Below are 20,606 nucleotides of genomic sequence, written 5' to 3' on the forward strand. Positions count from 1 at the left end.
AGACACTTGTTATCAGCAAAGGCATCGCATTTGGCTTCCGGTTCAAAGCTGTAGTAACGTTGCCAAGTACGCTAGGAGAGTCTTTTAGTCTTTGGCAGACGGGTCCTTAGGAAACTCGTTCAGAGTGATCAAATAATTAGCAGTCATGTTTGGAAGCGGACTAGGGGCTCTGGTTCTCGATCGGGTTCACAACTTCTCCTGGTCGTAAATTTATAAGTATGAAATTTTTATCCACTGAAAACACTTTGCGACAAACAAAATGACGAAAATGGCAGGGGAACTTTCGTCAAGAATCATATACATACTTTACCTTCAGTGAAGCAGAATAAGAATAAAGGAAAATATATTAAAGAAGTAGGCGAAGGAGCAGAATAAACCGAGAATAAAACCTTTTTTGAAGGGGAAACAATATTACATTTTGAGAAAAAAAATTGAAACCTCTTGCAATACACAGAACTTGTTCTTTTGCAGAAACCGAAAAAAATTCAAAATACTTGAAAAAGGCTAATGTCAAATATGGACCTCGGGAAAGACAATTACTAGACATTTATTACAAAGACCATGAAGAAGGTAACGTCAAATTTCCATCAAAATACTACAAGTTAACTATTTCCAATTACCTCTATTCCATAGGGACACCCGTTATCGTATTCATACATGGCGGTTATTGGCAAGAATTCAGCAAAGACGTATCAGCCTTTTGGTTGACTCCATACCTTGAAAATGGATGCCGTGTTATTTTGCTGGGGTATGATTTGTGTCCTGCTGTTACCCTAACCGAACTAGTTGACGAAATCAAGTGCGGATTGAAGTATTCTCTGCAATATGCGGCAGAAACAAACGCTAAGTAAGTATACGTGATTGAATCCAAAAGACAGCCCCCGAAATTCAGACTCAGTTTAAGCGTTGATTTCTACCAAATTTCTAAATATTTCCCAGGCCCCGCATTTTAGTATTTCATTGCCCTTTCACCAAATTGTCTCTATTTCAGGGCAGTTTCTATTGTCGGACATTCGGCCGGTGCCCACTTAGCAATTGCTGCTTTCGATAAGGAAATAGTGGGACTGCCTAGTATCAACCTAGTGAGGTCCGTATATCTTGTGGCTGGTCTCTACGATTTGGGCGTAATCGTCAATTCTTCTGTGAACGAAAATAATAAACTGACATTAGACGAGTCCAATGTTCAACAACTTTCTCCAATGCTGTTCGATTATAGCTACTTGAAGGGACATAAATTGAAAATTCACGTGTTCGCAGCGGAGCATGAGAGTCCTGTGTTTATAGAGCAAGCAAAAGGAATGACGAAACAATTGGAAAAGTTTGGGGTTGATTCCCAGTACAAATGTTTACCGGGTGTGGATCATTTTGAAATTATGGAGAATTTCGAGAAAAATGATTTTGAATTGACACATTTACTTCTGGAGGAATTGAGCTAGAGTACATTGATTTTTTTACGCCAACGAGTCAAAACTGAATGAACAGAATACATACATTAATTGTCCTCTATTTACGTTACTGTTGTTGCACAAAATATGATAATAAACGTCCGAAGGTAAACTCACCACCTTCGTTTGCAATTTTCCCCGAAACCTATTTTATGATTTAACTAGGAGACGGAAGCGGGCGTGAAAGGCCTCTTAGTATAGATGACACAGTTGTCCTCATATATTGTCTTTACAGAACTTATTTCCAGCAATAGTGAAAGAATTTTCGTTTGGATCCCTTCGTTCTCCCCTTCAAACTCAGTTTGACATCAATCATTTGCTCTCGATACCTAACAATCAATGACGGAGGATGACAGAATTGTTTTTCCTGCAATTTATAATAAGAACTGCTTTCTCTGGCCAAATCAAATCCGACCACTCATAGCCTGGCTTCAATGGAATGAATGGCTTCAGTTTCATATTCTCGACCCTAGTTATCCCCCTTGTCTCGCTTCGAAAAACTGCCCCTAGCTATATGAAAGGAAGCATACCAGTCATAGTACCCCTGATCCGAAACCACCGACGTCAAGGGTACTTTCAAAATAAGGGCTGACAAAAAGATCGGTCAACAGAAACCGGCAAAGAAGTGGAAGTTCAGTGGAATCTTGCTCAAGAGTGAGCACCAGAAGTTCCTACATAATCGAGCAAGATTGCGACGAATAAAGGGGGATGATTATCGAAGAATATAACAACAAGCGCCTAGAAAACAAGGTCAAACAACAACACAAAGGGAGCAGTGTCCCAGAGAAACGGACGGGGCAACGACTGGCGCACAAACTGCGAAACCCTTCAACGTGGCCGGGAGTCACTGACGTACGGCGTTGGCGGGTGGTAATTTCGCAAGCGACAAACTAGAGCCGGATGTGTGGACCAGTGTTAAGGCCAGACTATCGGAGATGCTCATCATCCCGAATAACAAAGGCGAACAAGGGGATTGCTTCCCCACTTCGATTCCCATTAGGTCGTTCATAGGTTTGATGCTATAGCACGAAAGATGTCCTTGACAACACTTTACTCATCTACAATGGAATTCTTAGGGTAGAGAACTGGACAGTGTCTTACCAAAGATTTTTCTCAGTTGGATACTTTTCAGTCTTGAACCAGTTGACCCAGAGACCCTAAGAAGATCGATCAAACGTTCTGCAAAAGGCATTCGAAAACGCCTTTGAAGCCTCCGCCCCGCTAAGACATTGCTACCAATGTGGAATGCAGGTTTGTCCAGCTTCAAGAAGCAAACCAGAGAGATCTTCAATATCTGCTACCCTCACAAATATTAGCTGCCATACAAGTACCGCTTGAAGAAGTACAAGTTGGCCATCTAGATTGCCAAGAGGCGGTCCTCTTTGGACTATTGTCAGAACATTGAAAGCGTCAGCGAATCTCTGAGACCAGAGACTCCTGAACGGATTTTTTTGGTGAAACCCTGAAGCTGCTGGTTCAAACGCACTTCCTGGCCAGCAAGGGCATGCAGTCCCAGCCCTATGAGAATATCATATCGGCAATTACCGAGGATAAGTTTGGTTCCGGCCCAGATGATATAATGCCTGTTTTGTTGCAAAAGCAGCAAGAGAGGTTTGTGACGTGGCTAGTCGAATCGGAACTCTATCTCTTTGGGATACCGACCAATAGTCCGCAAAGGACTCTCGACCAATTAGAATCACCTCTCTCGTGTTGAGGACTCTAGAACACTTCCTGGATATCCATTGGACAGAAAGGCGTTCCCTCAGTCCCAGCACGTTTACCTCAAAGGCAATTCACAGAAACCACTCTCCACGAGATAATTGGCACTGTTGAGCGGTCACTATAGTACAAGCTGCATACTCTAGTTACCTTCCTGAGTATAGAGGGAGAATACAACTACGCTAGCACTAACGCCATCAAGGAAGTCTTAACCATTATTGTATTGCAAGGGTATCTTACGCATTGGATAATATCTAGCCAATTGACTTGAGCTGCAAGTAGAGGTGCCACCATCTCTTCGATGTTCTGGTTGATAGTGATGGACCACATTCTACGGATAGTGCACAGTTTCACTTCGTTATGAGTCATAGAGTGAGCGTTGGGAAAGGTGTGCCTTTAGGTCACAAGATGCGGACTCGGGATAAATTCAACCAAAAAGGAAATGTTGCTATTCACCACCAAGAGACGAGTACCCGAATTACACCTCCGGCGGCTAAATGAACCAAAAATTCGTTCTTATCTTCAATGTAAAGTATATAGGTGTAATCCTGGATCTGAAGCTAAATTAGAGATTGAACGTAGAACTGAGGGTTAAGAGCGCCTGTATACCCTGCTATGGCTGCAAGATGACCTTTACAAGGAAATAGGGTCTTCAGCCGGGGATGGTTCTCTGGATATGCACAGCCGTGGTATGTCACTTGCGAACGTACGGTTTTACTGTGTGGTGATAGACGCTGAGCAAAAAGGCAAGAGAACAAAGCTTAATAGGATTCCAAGAAACCTGCATGTAGGCGCTACCGAGGCTCTACAGGCCTGCCCCAGTTCTGAAAAAGACGGTAAGTGTAGGTATGGCCCTATCAAGAAAAGGCGGTCGGAGACAAGTTAGCGAAGCTCAGGAAGAGAGCTTCGATAGGGAGTCCAGCTACGAGAAGGAGAAAAAGCTCTGCGAATGCGGTTCATACAGACGAAGTCACGGAGATCAGAATTATGAGCCGAGAGCGTATCAGCATTCTGCTCAAAAGCGGTACACTGTCTGAGACGATCGCTGCAGTAAGTAACAGGCTTACTTTAGAGTACAGCAATGTAAACACTACGATGACCGAAAAGATGGTCCTGCCACAGGCGCTCAATTAGCCTAGAATGCAGCGATATCACTTACGGCTAATGGGCAGCAATTTTCTCCTATTACCACTGGTATACCCGCGAAGTCTAAACAAGCTGAGACATTGTCGGTTGTAGTGAGAAACAACAATAAGGAGACGTCGCCTAAGGAAGTGAGGTAAGTAGTGATGGAGGAGGTGGCTCCCCTATTGGGAGTGAGGGTTCATACGGTGAACTCCGGGGGAGGGTGGCAGTCTTAAGGGTGCTTTCCGAGAAGGAAAGAAAAAAGATAACGGCGAATGGAAGTTCTCTGAGCATGGGCTAGAGGTGGTAGTAGCCCAGAAATGGGAAAGATTTGTGAATATTTATGATGTTTGCTGTTGTAAGTATTAGCGCTGAAGAAATATCTCACGCCGACAACATGGCATTTCAAATTTTAAGAGAGAGCTAAAAATTCCAAGTGGGTCGATCTTTTCTTGCCCTAAAGCGGTCAGCAATGTAGTTCTAGACGAAACTCCAGCTGCGGTTGATAGGCTGACAACTGCTAAGTGGGTGAATGTTGTATGTGTATGTTTATCTATGGGGTTAGATCTTACGGCATGTCCCCTGCGTGATTCAAGTGCCCAAGTTTCGATCACAGGGTCTTTGACTACAAAGCAAAAGATGACGTGTGCGCTCGTTGCTCGCAGGGTGGCAATATGGTTTCATCTTGCAACAGCAAGTTGCACTGCAAGATCTATGCACTAAGATCGACGTTTTGCTCTGTTTACACCGTCATGGTGACTAGTGTTATTGCCCCCCCCCCCCCCCCTGAGTGCCATGTAGGTCACATTGCTGTAGTTGAATTGTGCTAGAGCAACTTCCGTGATGAATTATATCAACCTGCACATGCGTGAGCACGACATTTGCGTTGCCATGTTGCTAAAATACTGAGCAGTTGCCTGTGTCTCTGTTGATAGTTTCACTAATGAGTGAGGCGTATGTGTCTCAATCACGGGACATCTGGGTCGGCGGTTTTGCATAAGTATGACCTGGAGCAGTATATCGTGCATCTGAGTTGATTTCGCGTCTTCGCCTAAGAGGGTGTGTCGTCAAAGTGTTGTCAATTGTTTTGTACCGTGTTATAAGAAAATGTTCAAGCAGGCGAAGGAAGAAAACCGGAGGTTATTCGTCGATGAGCATAGTGCTGGCCCTTGGGGAAAGGTCTACCGGATATGCAAAGAAAAGCTAAGTTACAGTTACAAGCTAGTACCGTTATGTCATTAACAATTGTGATTGTCATCCAAAGCAATCCGTGAGGCTAGCTTCCACTCTGGGTCCTCCTGCATTGACCACATCAATACTCTACGGACGGAATGCACGGAGTTTAGATCTCCGTTTCACCAGCTCCTCATTGATATCGAGAACGTCTTTGGCCTGCTCTACGTACGAAGGGTATTCAGGAGAACTAATAGCTATTATCATAGCGGCATTTTGTGGTGGAGCGAGCAATTTTAAGTGAACACAGTAGAAAGAGTCGGCCATGATTCGAAAAATAATTTTTGACAGTCAGCAAAAATTAGTTTTTCAGAGACGGTCAGAAGGTCGATCGACACCTATTGTGTCTACCAAGCGTCGTTTCTGAGTGAAATATCTTGCATCTCTCAGGTAAAATCCGGCCCAACAGGTTGCGGTGGATAGGTCACCTAATCCATATGGATGAGGATGATCCAACCCGGAATTGGTTGACCCCGGCGTAAAGCCGAGATGTCTGGGGTTCCTTACTAAGGCAGGCCTAGACTGGATACCGGTTGTTGTGTCGTTTATGATGCTTTCTTTTGAGTAATTACAGAGAAACATAAGAAAACATGATTTTTTTTTCAAGTGTTAACATTTCTATGTCCACGACGGTATATCTCACATACGGGAAAACGTGAAGCGTGCTTGAAATATAAAAAAATTATTTATTCGTGTTAAAGGTTGAGTTTGCAGAAAAATACTAGTTATGCGTCAACCCAAGCAGTATTCAGCGAATCATTACAACACATCGCAAATTACTGTACAGTTATTGAATTATAGATAACAATAAAACAATCTCAACAAAGTTACTGTGTCATACCCAAGCTAAGATAACCTGATAATCGGTTTTTTTGCTTTTAGCAATTAAATCTATGAAATCTCATTCAAATATCTACTTGACTTCTGAACGGTTTTTTTTGAAGCCGGGTGAGGTTGACAAAATTTCAGATAACGAGTAATTTTAAATAAGTTTCGAGTGCTAAGAACAATCTGATTTCAGTGTTGTTTTGACACCGAATGTGTTAGTGTCATTTTGGCACCAAAAGATACTTTTCTGCCGAAGATTTGTGATACTCACCCTCCAGAATAGTGACCATGCCTTTGAATCTTAGTGAAAGAGAGAAAATCTTAAGTCCGATGGCCTGGGCCAAACGATTTAGTTCAGTTGAAAGTGCTTCTATATATTGTTACAAAACGGGAGAAGAAGGTGAGGTCAATAGTAATACACATTTAGACTTGTAATCAATTCTAAACTATTGCATGCATCTTCTTGTGGACGGTGTAGAGTTTATAAGGCTATAAAGATATGGAGTTCTAGACGTCGTAATCAGCAGCTTTCAACCTGCCCACCTTCGACACCTTGTCTGGGCCAGAGACCCTTCGCATTCTCGATTATTTCTTGAAGATGGAGTTTCATCACCCCCTCGATTTCATTTCCTAAAACCAATTGGTTCGAGAGTTCGTCAGCTGTTTTACTCTTGTGAATATTCGCTTGGAAGATCTCCATGATCTGCGTCTTACAGTGAGCTTTTTCCTGAGCACGCTTTTACCAACCCCCGGTAAGTTATCCATTGGTATGAGCCCCGGTTTAGTGCTTATGTATTGGCACTCCCGGTCAGTTGTCCATGATTGATAGACTCAGATCACCATATCGTTCGGCTCGAATTACAATACCGCCAAGAATCCCCTGTGATATTCAGGTGAAAACTGAAGCCCTCCATAACACTATGTATAATGTGGGAATGCATGACGCAATAACCGTAAGTAACAGAAGTCCTGGAGATGAAGCATCGGCAAATGGTCTTCTCAATCATCTGAAGAGCTTTATCATTGATACACAAACATACTTGGCCCCAGCCACAAGAAAAAGTTGAAATGACTGGTTCGACGATGTATATAAACTAGCAACAAAACGGAAGAATACTGCATACCAGGCAATTCTGCGCTCTTGAAGAATGCAGGCACGCCCGTAGACTTATCATCTATCGAGTGAAGAAGTGACTTCACAGAAAGCAAAAGGAAGCCTTGGAGAACCAACAAGTCTGTGTACTCCAGAAGTACAGGAAGCACTAGGCGCGCAAGTTTTACCAACAAGTCAGCAGGAAAGTACTGAAGGTCTTGTACTGAAAGGTATTGAATCAGGGGTAGAAGTGACTGACATCCAAAAAGCATTGGAAAATGAAGGATTCAAGGTTAATTCGGTATACAATATAATTAACCGGAATAAAATTCCACAACCCCTATATCATGCCGTACTGGAATCAGACCAGAAAAAGCTAAAAAAACGGCGGGGCGCAAAAAATCTACAACTTGAAATATCTCCTCCATCGAAAAATTCTGGTTGAAGAATCTCATAAAGTGAATGGGTCCCTGCAATGCCAGAATTGCCAGGAATTTGGCCATACGAAACCATATTGCAAAATACCGAGTGTTTTTGTTATCTGCTGAGATTTACACAAGCTACGTGCACTACAATCAAGGACGACTCAAGTGCCAAATCTTGCAGTAACTACGGTGGGCTACATACTGCTAACTATAGAAGCTATTCGTTGTACACGGATTTTAAGCGAAAGATGCGACCCCAGCCACGTCAGCAACCCATTAATAAATATGAAATTACCAAATCATTTTTCAGAACTGGGCGGATGCCAGTTACAACACCTAGCAAGCAGCCTGCCGTTAGCTATCCAATCGACTTCCTAAGGTCAAGCAATAGTGAGCCCTGCTTCGCAAACTTTAGAGGGACTTCTCGTCACGTTGACGCAATTCATGAAATCAATGCAGACCATGTTCCAGGAGATGATGCGTAACCAATTACAAATTCTACAATTCCTATGTAATGACTTAATGGATTTATGGATGATCAAAAGACCATCATAAGTGGCTGGAGACGACCTAGAGGAAAGAGCTACCCCAAATACCTAAAAAAATTGGCTGAATTGAGCGTGAAGGTCCGCCCGCAAATTCTTAAGCTCCATTGAAATGTTCCATGAACACGTGCTTGCACGCCTCTGTGCTACCCAGGCTCGGGAATATGGGGGCGGTCCTTTGAATACTTTGACCATCCCTAAATCCATTAAGTCAATATAAATGGTACCCAACGTGGGGTCCCGATATTTCCCAGGTTCTAATAACTTGAACCAATGGAAGATAGCCTATTCCGGCTCACAACTTCGTTTTGGTGTGTTGGATAGAGAATCAAAATCTTTTCAATATTGTCTCCGGCTAGGCTCCATCTGGCTTCATGTTTCACTTGGCACTTGGCTTCATATTTCTAGTTTTAGGTTTCACGCCGTTTCCCTCAGAAGCAATTTTCCTTCCCACCTTGTAGAGTTTTATGCCCTATCCTAGATAGTACACCACAAGATCTAGTTGTTTGTTGTGTATGGTTTGGAAACTTAACGTCTCTTAGGTGATTGTCTTCCAGAAGTCTCTGGATCTGCGGGCATTGCAGCTATATGCTGAAAGATGTTGCCTTCCGAGCTTGTGTGGAGTGTTCTTCCCTACTTTTATGTTAAATGGCTATCACTTCGCTTCAGATTTTTTAGAATTATTTTAATTTAATATTGTTTCTTCTTCGTAGGGATGAAGTAACGGGTAAGATGAATCCTTGATGGACTCATCCTTTCTTTCTATTCTGACTCCAAACGAAGAAGATTGTCACGGTACACTACAAGGTTACAGTACCCTATAGGAGGCAATGTGGTGAGCATTGCGCTTACCCGAGATTATTGCCCTGATTTGACCCAGGTCTTCATTCACAACTGGGTCGACCCAATGCCCGTAGGAACATCGCAAAATCAACCAAGAAGCTAAGAAATGCTCTGAGAGCAGAAACAGAAAGTGATTTCCAACACTTCACGAGCATTCTAAGTCCCTATCACAGCAGCGACTTCTCTCTATGGAGGGCGACCAAAAATCTGAAGCGACTATACAGACTGAGCCACCATTAAGGCTTGCTAATGGAATCTGGGTGAGGAGCGATACCGATAAAGGAGTGGTGTTTGCAACTTATATACAAAATCCTAGGGTAGTGATCCACTTTCACCCAAATTACCCCTGCTAGGTCAGTAAGCAGGGTTCGCACAGGCATACTCAACTGCGTATTGCAGAAAGTCAATCTGTAGACGGCTTCTTGCCTTGATAATATTTCCGGCAAAATGGTCAAAGACTCACTCACTATCGCTATCCCCGGGTGGGATCAGTTATTCAATAGGATAATTGAGTTCGGTTACTTCCCACTAAGCTGGATAACATAGCTGGTTACAACGATCCCCAAGGCTAACAAGAATTTAACGCCAACAAGCTCATATCAGCGAATCAGTTTGCTATTCACAGTGTTAAAGCTTTCCGAGAGCCTGCTCCTGGGAAAACTCACACCTTGCCTTGCTGACGAAAAAGTAATTCCAAAACATCAATTTGACTTCCACAAAGAGATGGTAATTAACCGAGCATCAGAGGAGAGGAAATATTATTCTGCGATGTCCTTTGAGGTAACACATGCATTTGATAGAATATATGACGGAGTTCTGGTGTACAAAATTAAGAAACTGTTTCCTGTTTCCTGCTCACAAGATTCCTGAATCCTATCTAATTGGGCAGAAGTTTAGAATTCGGTACAAAAGTTTTACCGGGCGTGACCACAACATCAATGCTGGTGTACGGCAAGGAAGCGTACTAGGATCGATGCTGTTCGTTATCTACACATCAGATAGGTCACTTAATCGGTATGGGTGTGGATTATCCAACCCGGAAAATCTACAAGGACAATATCTATGGTAACAAAGAAGATGTGGTCTGAGATGTAGCAGTGGTGAAGGTCAGGACACCTAACAGTTTTTAGGGGTATTGAATTGGTGGACCTCGTCGCAATACCGGGATGTCTGGAGTCCCTTACTAAGACAGGTCTAAACCGGATACCGGTTGTTGCGCCTTTGATTATAACGAAGGCGTATGGGCGAGGATGATTCAGCTAGGAAAATTCATGGGAACGATATTTATGCTAGGAAAAAGTATCGTGGGAGACCCTGCTTCAGATGGAGCTACTACGTATATCAAATTGATGGATCGGACCAAGAATGAAAGTTGCTTAATGAAGAGTGAAAAGGAAACGCTTTGATCCCCCACAGCTCATCATAAAAATAATCCACATTTTCCTCAGAAAAAAGGAAACTTTAAGCAATGAAGCCAGCAAACGTCATAGAAGTACAGATGTAACTGAGCCTACCGCATAAACTCGTTCCAACTTTCGAACATAAACCATCGACCACAGAATCAAACACCACAAGAGCAGCTTACATCGCCTCAAATGGGACATACAACCTATAGACTTGAGGATGGACAACACTGCGCCGACGCCTTAACACTGCAACGGGAAATGAGATGATCCAACGACAACTAGACAAATAGACTTCACACCACTCGGAGGATTGATCCTTCAAGTTAGATGGAGATAACCTGCGCTCTGCTCTACAAACAACCGCATTCAAAGGACTCGCCTGCTTTTTTACCGTAAAAATAAACATACCACGACCATGATGGTATGCAGTAAAGTCAACCGTGACCCTGTCTCCGATCTCACAAAGCAAATTCTTCCGCTCCACAGCAGAATTTGGGTGATGCACTTAACATTTGGACGAAATAGTTTGTATTCGCCACTTTCCAAATCGACTTTCGTCCACGGCAATATTCAGAATGCATATGGCAGTGATGGAATGGTGAACACGTTCACTGTGCTTATTTCGTGCTTCCCCTACAATTTATTTCACAGCACAAGGGACAATAATCGGGACAAACCTGGAGCATATCTCCTTCCCAGGAAGAGCCTGCACGCCTTTCTCGGTCCGGACCTGAGTTCCAGTGACCTAACCGTGGTGAAATTATAACAAGCAGGAGCGGAGAATATATATATTCCCTCGGCTTTCATGATTCACGACTGATCAGCTTCACCAGAAGAACTTCAACATTTGACGATTACCTTCGCAGCAAAGAATGCCAATCTGTTTATAGGCTGCGGCGCCAATACGAGGAATACATCTATCGATGTGTACCAACCTTAAAGTTTCTCAGCTCAGAGAATTGTGACGGTTGGGAGGAAGTCCTTGATACCAACAACTGGAGAGTGTCTGACCAGAGATCCTTGTCACATCACACTTGGATACTTTTGAGTCTAAGTCTCACTGTAGAGGTTTCCAACCCTTTCATAGAGCCCAGGAGGATCGACTAGACGACGGCACGACAGACAAACTCAAATGAAAGATCGGGGGTCTGGAAAAGGCATTTGAAACCGTCTTCCAAGTCTCACCCCTGCAAAGCACAATAAAAATTGTTATCGTGATGGAATGAAGATGTGTCCAACCTCAGGAAGCGAGTCTGGGTGGACTATTGTCAGATCATTGAAAGAACTAGGGAGTCTGTCAGACTCAATCAGATTCTGACCAAGGAACATAAGAATCCATGTTTTCTGAAAAAGTCGGAAGGTACCTGGCCGTAATCTTCTGGTAAGATCCTGAAGCTGCTAATTTTTACGCACTTCCTCATCAGCGGGGAGAACTGTGAATCAGAGCCTTGCTGGGTTATGCAGCCCCAGTTGCGAGAAAATATCAAATCGGTAATTACCTTTCTCCTCGGTATCAGCCGGATATATACAGCGGGTCTCAGCATAGAAACAATGTCAGTTATGCTGGAGAAACAGCAAGAAAGGGTTGTGCCGCAGCTTGTAGAGATTTACTGAAATGTTCTGGACATGCACTTATGAACGATCATGGAAAGGAAGCCCTTCTCTAGGTCTCAGCACACCTACCTCAAAGGCAAATTCGCAGCATTATACTCCAGCTGCCTACAAGGGTGGAAGAGAAGCATTTAACAACAAACCAAATTGATCAAAGAAGTTCTAACCAGGATGGGAGTGGAAGGTTGTCTTACGCATTGGATACAATCCATGCTAAGGAGCTAGCTAATTGAAAAAAGCTATATGCAGCGGAACCCCCTAGGGTGAAGCCATTCCTCCAATTCACTGATTGATGATGGTGAATGAAATTCTACGCATATTGAACAGCAGGATGAAAGTGGTGACGTATGACGATAACTTGATGATATTGGTGTCAAAAATGTTTCCCTCAGTTGAGTAAAAGCATGGAGGGTGGAGAGGAAAGTTTACCTGTTGGGTGCAAGATGCAGAACTCGCATAAATCCAACTAAAACGGATCTGATGCCATTCACCACCAAGGCAAGGTTACCCGAATTCCACCTCCCGTGGGTAAATGAACAAATATTCCACCTTTCCTCCTCCTGGATTCTAAAATAATGGTAGACTGATCATAGAACTGAACGTTAAGAAGACCCATATACTAGCAGGAGGATCTTTGTTAGGAACTCGAGTCTTTAACTGAGGATGGTTCTCTGGATGTGCACAGCCGTGGTTTGTACCATCCTAACGTACAGTCAATTGTATGGTCGCAGGCACTGAGAAAGTATTACAATTCAAAGAACCATTATTGTAGGTGCTACTAGGCCTCTGCAGCGCTGCACAACAGAAGCCATTAATATACTCCTGCAGCTCCTCCTCCTGGACCACCAGATTTAATACGCTGTAGCATGCAGTGCTATCAGACTACGTGATTTCGGATGTTGGAAAGCGAAGCCCTGTGGCCATGGTAACATATCTTAGACGAAATACCTCGGGAACTTGTAAGTATTTCCAATGGACTATGCCACGCGCAGACCGAGCTTCAAGATGAAGTTTGCTGTGAGCTTTCCAACTAGAGCAGATGGAAGGACCAGCGTCGTTCTGTTATGACACAATAGTCTTCACGGACGGGCTAACGAGGGTCACAGTGTAGCTAAGCTGTACTGTCTTTTAGGGTTCGCAAGTTTATTCCAACCGGAAGTACTGGAAAAACGTCAAGTGAGCATAACACAGCCATTTTGGCCAACAGCCAAACGACCGTTAAGGCTTTATATTCAGTGGCGACATCCTAGTGCTAGTGGGAGAGTGCAGTTACGCGCTGAACAGTCTAGACGCATGCCCAAGTGCTTAAAGTCACCCTCGTCTGGGTCCGCACTCATAGGAACATCGAGGAGAATGAGCGGGTTGACGGGCGGATCAGACAAGGCTCAACTCCTGACATTCCCCAGCGAGCGCAGTAGGCATCCGGCTGGCAGCTGTCAAGGGTGAAGTCTACTCGCACTTCCTAAAACCGGCGCACGCGAAGGTTTACTTAACCTAACAAGATCTGATCGTAAGAGACGCCTATAGGATTACGGCGGTTTGCACGAGGTACTAGTCTACAAGGGACCATGCCGCCAGGTTCGGCGTTCTCTACAATCCGCATTTCAGAAGCTACGAAGAGGAGGGAGGTATTTTCTTTGGAATTTCTCAACTAGAGCCCGCCTACGGACACTAGGTAAACAATTCTTTTGGAACCTCAAAGAGATCTCTAGCTGCAGAGTGCAGGAGCTGCTATTACTCGGGAATGGTACGTTCTGGTTTTGAAAATCTAAGCCGACTGGACTGAATCCAGCTTTTGTTCTTCCCAAGGCACTTATCGTTCTGGGAGTTTGTCGTATCAAAATGACGCACCACAGCGCTAGTTGGGCTCCCTGATGCGACCACCGATAGCTGCCTTCTCAAGTGATGCGAATTGAGCACCAACTTAACGCGATGCAGGATTTCAGATAGCAGAGCATCCGTCAACTGACCAACTGGAACACGGTAGGTACTTATAGAAGCCTGTCCTGTTCATAAATTCGACGTACAGGCGGCTGGCATGCAGCTCATGATGATCTTTGCGGATGGCTTGGACTCAATATTTGTCACAACTAAATCCTATCCCAATACTACGGCTGAATGAGGAATACTGAAGTGGCCAAAGAACTCAACTCGTCTTCCTAAGCCTAGCTAGCACAAGAGAGTGAAAGTAAGCATGATGACTTGCAAGGTCCACTTTTTTTCTATCCCTGAGGATAGTTCTGCGCTCCTTGTAATTTCGAGCCAATTCAAATGGTTTCTTGGTTATCGTAAGCAGTCATTTCATTACATCAGCTATCAGCAATGTACATGACGTGATTTTTTAAATCAAGAGCAGATAAATTGAAGTTCCAGTTGCCTTTTTAGCCCTCAAGATCCTAGAAATGGATCACCTTGAAAGAAGCTTCAGTACGAAGAGGGTTTTTATCTCTTACCAGACATTGTCAATCTGGAAACCAAGGTTGTGGGGCCGAAAAGCCACTGAAGTGAATGAGACTTAGGGTTGCAAGTAGGTGACGCTTGCAGCGGCAAACATGGAAGAAATCTTAGGCGAAAATGGCTTTACGGTTTCTTACCAGGACAGAGGCAAATCGTAAGACGTTGTCTCACCTCTGCCCTGGGAGCAGCATGACCGAAGCGGCTCGCAGATATTAAGTGTTCCTTTATATAATTCATCATCATCATCAACGGCGCAACAACCGGTATCCGGTCTAGGCCTGCCTTAATAAGGAACTCCAGACATCCCGGTTTTGCGCCGAGGTCCACCAATTCGATATCCCTAAAAGCTGTCTGGCGTCCTGGCCCACACCATCGCTCCATCTTAGGCAGGGTCTGCCTCGTCTTCTTTTTCTACCATAGATATTGCTCTTATAGACTTTCCGGGTGGGATCATCCTCATCCATACGGATTAAGTGACCCGCCCACCGTAACCTATTGAGCCGGATTTTATCCACAACCTGACGGTCATGGTATAGCTCAGATTTCGTCATTGTGTAGGCTACGGAATCGTCCATCCTCATATAGGGGGTCAAAAATTCTTCGGAGGATTCTTCTCTCGAACGCGGCCAAGAGTTCGCAATTTTTCTTGCTAAGAACCCAAGTTTCCGAGGAATACATGAGGACTGGCAAGATCATAGTCTTGTACAGTAAGAGCTTTGACCCTATGGTGAGACGTTTCGAGCGGAACAGTCTTTGTAAGCTGAAATAGGCTCTGTTGGCTGACAACAACCGTGCGCGGATTTCATCATCGTAGTTGTTATCGGTTGTGATTTTCGACCCTAGATAGGAGAAATTGTCAACGGTCTCAAAGTTGTATTCTCCTATCCTTATTCTTCTTCGTGTTTGTGTTTGACCAGTGCGGTTTGATGTTGTTGGTTGATTCGTTTTCGGTGCTGACGTTGCCACCATATATTTTGCCTTGCCTTCATTGATGTGCAGCCCAAGATCTCGCCTCAATTACCGCCTGCTCGATCTGGATGAAGGCAGTTTGTACGTCTCGGATGGTTCTTCCCATGATGTCGATATCGTCAGCATAGGCCACTAGTTGGGTGGACTTGAAGAGGATCGTACCTCTTGCATTCACCTCAGCATCACGGATCACTTTCTCGAGGACCAGGTTAAAGAGGACGCATGATAGCGCATCCCCTTGTCGTAGACCGTTGTTGATGTCGAATGGTCTTGAGAGTGATCCTGCTGCTTTTATCTGGCCTCGCACATTGGTCAGGGTCAGCCTAGTCAGTCTTATTAATTTCGTCGGGATACCGAATTCTCTCATGGCCGTGTACAGTTTTACCCTGGCTATGCTATCATAGGCGGCTTTAAATTCGATGAACAGATGGTGCCACTGTTGTCCATATTCCAACAGTTTTTCCATCGCCTGCCGCAGAGAGAAAATCTGATCTGTTGCTGATTTGCCTGGAGTGAAGCCTCTTTGGTATGGGCCAATGATGTTAATAATTCGCAGAACATATAAAAAACCGCCACCTACGCCTAAGATTTTTGAAGTTTTGGGTGCTAAACTCTAAACGTGGGGGCCGTGGACCAAAAAAAGAGGGAATAAATTGCTCCCCATTGGGTCCGGTCCGACATCAAGGGGATGCGGGTTTAGGACCCCGAATCCTTAAAAAATGAAAGAAATATTGAAAACTTACTCCAGTGAAACTTTTTTACTGCATGCGCTCTTTGAACGATATGACTCTCAGGTAACGCACGGTTATCGAAGAAAGGCGGGGTTAGTGGTTCCCTTTCCTTGGCACAATTTCTGACAAAGACCGAGGATCACATGTTACACAGCAACTCTCCTAAATTGAAGCAGGCAAATAGCAAACTAAATTCTATGTTGAGCTGAGGTTCGAACCCGGAGCAACCAAATGAGGAGACCGACGCCCAATTAACTTGACCTTACCACAGTCAAATTTGCCAAAAATGCCCATGAGATATGGGACAACCTAACGTTGGCTCTGAAACGAGAATAAGCCAGGAGTAGACCATTCTTTGCAGAAGGATATAATCTTAAAATTCGAAAAATAAGTTGATAACACACACACATTCTTTTTGCAGGAACTAAAAAAAATGCGAAATACTTGAAAAAGGCAAACATCAAGTACGGTCCTCGGGAAAGACAACTCCTGGACATTTATTACAAAGACGATGAAAAAGGTAGTGACATAAATTCTATTTACATCGAAATACAATAATATGGGGAAACTAATATTTCCAATCGCTTTCATTCTATAGGGACGCCCGTTATCGTGTTCATACACGGCGGATATTGGCAGGAAGCAAGCAAAGATTGGTCAGGTTTTTGGATGACCCCATACCTTGAAAATGGATATCGTGTTATTTTGATGGGTTACGACTTATGTCCTGCTATTACTCTCAGCGAACAAGTTGATGAAATTAAATATGGGTTGAAGCACTGTCTGCAATACGCGGCAGAAACAAATGCTAAGTAAGTATATGTTACGTCGCTAAGTCCATAAAAGAACCCCCGAAACTCGACCGAGGACTGGTTGCAATCGAAAGTCTAAATAATATCCGCACAGCATCACGAATATCCTTGCACTTTATTGTACTTTCATATTTATCTACCACACTCTCTCTATTCCAGGGCAGTTTCTATTATCGGACATTCAGCCGGAGCCCACTTGGCCATTTGTGCTTTGGATAAGGAAACTGTGGGGCTGCCAAGTATTAACCTGGTGAAGTCCGTCCATCTTGTCGCTGGCATCTATGAGCTGAGCCTAGTTGTCAATTCTTCTGTGAATGAAAATAATACATTAACCCTGGATGAATCGAACGTTCAACAACTTTCTCCGATGTTGTTCGATTTTAGCTACCTAAAGGGACTTAAATTCAAAATTCACGTTTACGCAGCCGAATACGATAGCCCCCTCTTCGTAGAGCAAGCAGGAGAATTCAACAACCAATTGGAAAAATATGAAATTGACACCACGTATAAATGTTTACCGGGCATAGATCACATGGGAATCATGGAGAAATTTGACGAAAATGATTTCGAATTGACACAATTGGTTCTGCAAGAATTACGTTAGACGAGTCATGACACGCTCAAAAAATGAAAATGAACAGAAATCCCACGATAAATGCGTTAATTGCCCACTACATTACAAAATATGATAATAAATGTCTATAAATGTACACTTTGTCTATCTAAATGGAGAGACGATCAAATGCAACCCTGACGAAATCCGCTTTCAACTCCAAATCCTCTGAGGTATTACCCCGCAGCACATAGCATTTTACGCCGTCATATGTCATTCTGAAGGTAGTTATTGGATTCTCCGGAATGTCTCTCATGTGGAGAGAGTTCCAGATACCCTGTTCAGGCTGTCGAAAGTGGATACCGGTCTGATCTCTGTCGGCCAAGTTTTTGAGGTAATCCTTGATGCTTTCCAGAATAACTTTAGTTGGTATCTTTGCTAAGGCAGGGAACACGCAAATACCTCTCCAGTTGTCACTCTCGAGACCAGTGCCCTTCTTCGAAATCTTAACGACCATCACCCCGTAAACGTTGACGTGGTGAATTTCGTAACTAAGGTAAATGAAATCGCGCCACACTACCCCTTACGACTGAGTGAAATTATAAAGCTACGTTAAAATGACATTCTTCTGCTAGGTCCCACAGCATCTCAATCGCGGAGAGGCGTTGTCTAGGACTCCTCGAGCTAATTCTGAAGGAGTTGTATCTGTGCTGGTCACCGGTTGGTTTCAACCAATACAATTTAGATTTACCAATCGTGTTAAACTTCAGAGGTAGATTGAATTGCGCGATGCCGAAGAAAAATTCTCCAAAAACATAGAGAGCTGCTCAAAAATATAGATCGACTACAGAAACCTCAACATCCCCCATGTATGCATGGTTGAAATGAGTAGATCTGATCATCTGTTCCCAGTTTTACAAACTTCAATGTCGAGTTGGCTTCAAGGAGACGTTTCAGGTCTATGCTAACGCTCAGAGTGGTCTTTATGTCCAATGAGATAACTGCGAGTATGCGTAGTCTTAGGACGAACACAGCCAATGATAAACTTCTTTTGGTATACTATTAAGGGGATGGGAAGGAAACTCTACTCTACAGAAAGGGATGGAAATTACGCAAAGAAACACACAAAGGGAGATGTATCCTCAGCTTTGGTTCTTTCCAGATACCATGTAACAGCATGCGAGCACCAATTTTCCAGGGACTTTCTAGGTTCCTGCGTCGCTAACATCAGCGACACCTAGGAGGACGTTAAACTCAAGTTTTTCCCATAAGGCGAGATTTCACGGAGACCGGTGATTCCTATTTAGTTGCCGAAGATCCGCATGAATAATGACAAACTTGTCCAACGCCTGCGTCTTCAAACCACCGATTCTCGTGGACCAATGTGTGGTGGTCAAGGGAACCCCAACTTTCTACTACTTGTCCGGACGGCACCTGGAAGCACTAAAAAAGGCACTAAATTCAGGGACGCAAATAGTAAAGTGCTCCACTCCGCGAAACCAGACGTCGACTTAGGATTCAGCCGACACCACCAACGAACACTTAAAAAACATGACGATCCACTGTCCGATGGGAACTGTCGAACCCCCCTACCCAAGCAGATCATGCTGATGGTAGCGGAAAATAATCTGGACCACTCGAAGTACGCCCCGGCTAATTTGTTGGACTTCCTCTACAAGGAAGATATCGGCACCGCATTGGTACAGGAGCCCTGGATCGGACAAGGCCATACCATCAAAGGCTTCCAAAGTAACTATTATAATTTATTCCACAACATAAAGGACAGTGGTCCGGATGGACCTAGGGCATGTATCCTCGCCAGAAGGAGCCTGTTGTGAGACTGGGATTCAAATGACAAACATACGAGTCTTGACAGCTCGGAAATCAACTAAAGAGGTGAGCTTCTCTTTGGCTTTGCCATTAACACAAATCAATCGGGGTATAACAGGGCCAGTACAAAAACCTTCATTTCCTGAACTAGGAAAATTAAGACAATTGGGACGAGCCAATTGACAACGAAGCTTTCAGGGTGGAGAACAGAAGAGTGCATAATTAGAGAAAATAAAAATCTGGCCAATCTCAGGAAGCTGCAGCACAAATACTGGCAGCCATACACGGACTGGCAGAAGGGGTACAAGTCGGCCGTCAAGACTGCTAGGAAAAGATCCTGACTGGAGTATTGTCAGAACATTAGATTCTGACCAACGAACATAGGAACCCATCCTCTCCGAAAAAGCCTCAAGGCTCCTGATGGAATCTTCTGGTGAGTTCATAAGCAGAACTCTGATTCAGAATTCCGTGTGAAGGTTATGCAACCCCAGTCTTGTCCGTCTTCTCCGCATAAAGATCTCCGGGATCAGGCGGCATAATATCAATCATACTCTAGAAATATTAAGAAAGGATTGTGCCATGGCTTGTAGAAGTTCGTTTGGAGATACTCATAATCCTAAGTAAAGTTGTGAAGTCAGGTCAGGACTGTCAAAGGTGGTATCTACTAGTACTTCCTAACATCCATTGACTACAGATGGCAAAGTTCACCACCCGTGCAACGTCAACGAGGATTTGGCCGGCCCATAATAAGCTCCGATCGCTTTCAACTTCAAGCCTTCTGAGACTTTACCTCGCTATCGAAAGAGGAAACGGGTCTGCTTTCTGCTGACAAAGCTTTCGAGGTATTCCTTAATGCGTTCCAGAATAACTTTAGCTAATATCTTTGCTATGATAGGAAGCATGCAAATTCCTCTCCAGTTAAAGCGCTTAGACCGGTGCCCTTCTCTGGAATCTTAACGATCACCACCCCGTGAACGTTGA

At 43.9% G+C, this 20,606-nt stretch overlaps 2 protein-coding genes across 3 annotated transcripts in view; both read left to right on the forward strand.

The window, feature by feature from the left end:
* Positions 1-1,589, forward strand: part of LOC119650946 (kynurenine formamidase-like) — a 30,811-nt gene extending 29,222 nt beyond the window's left edge. For both annotated transcript variants that reach the window (XM_038054178.1, XM_038054177.1), the window contains exons 2-4: positions 472-570; positions 634-847; positions 992-1,589. In XM_038054178.1, the coding sequence (XP_037910106.1) occupies positions 472-570; positions 634-847; positions 992-1,436 (758 nt within the window). In that variant the 3' untranslated portion in view covers positions 1,437-1,589. The remainder of the gene's footprint in view (positions 1-471; positions 571-633; positions 848-991) is intronic.
* Positions 1,590-6,392: 4,803 nt separating this feature from the next.
* LOC119650947 (kynurenine formamidase-like) lies at positions 6,393-17,952 on the forward strand. The gene is made up of 4 exons (XM_038054180.1): positions 6,393-6,750; positions 16,852-16,950; positions 17,029-17,242; positions 17,402-17,952. The coding sequence occupies exons 1-4, from the start codon at positions 6,639-6,641 to the stop codon at positions 17,844-17,846; spliced, it is 870 nt and encodes a 289-aa protein (XP_037910108.1). The 5' UTR covers positions 6,393-6,638; the 3' UTR covers positions 17,847-17,952.
* The last annotated feature ends 2,654 nt before the right edge of the window (positions 17,953-20,606 follow it).

Source organism: Hermetia illucens, chromosome 3 (assembly GCF_905115235.1).
Source record: "Hermetia illucens chromosome 3, iHerIll2.2.curated.20191125, whole genome shotgun sequence".
Lineage (NCBI taxonomy): Eukaryota > Metazoa > Arthropoda > Insecta > Diptera > Stratiomyidae > Hermetia > Hermetia illucens.

Bases quoted from the DNA above. Each gene is read 5' to 3' on its own strand.
- LOC119650947 (XM_038054180.1), top strand. From the start codon at position 6,639: ATGCCTTTGAATCTTAGTGAAAGAGAGAAAATCTTAAGTCCGATGGCC. The intron at 6,751-16,851 runs GTGAGGTCAATA...TTCTTTTTGCAG, and splicing joins TTACAAAACGGGAGAAGAAG to GAACTAAAAAAAATGCGAAA. The intron at 17,243-17,401 runs GTAAGTATATGT...TCTCTATTCCAG, and splicing joins GCGGCAGAAACAAATGCTAA to GGCAGTTTCTATTATCGGAC.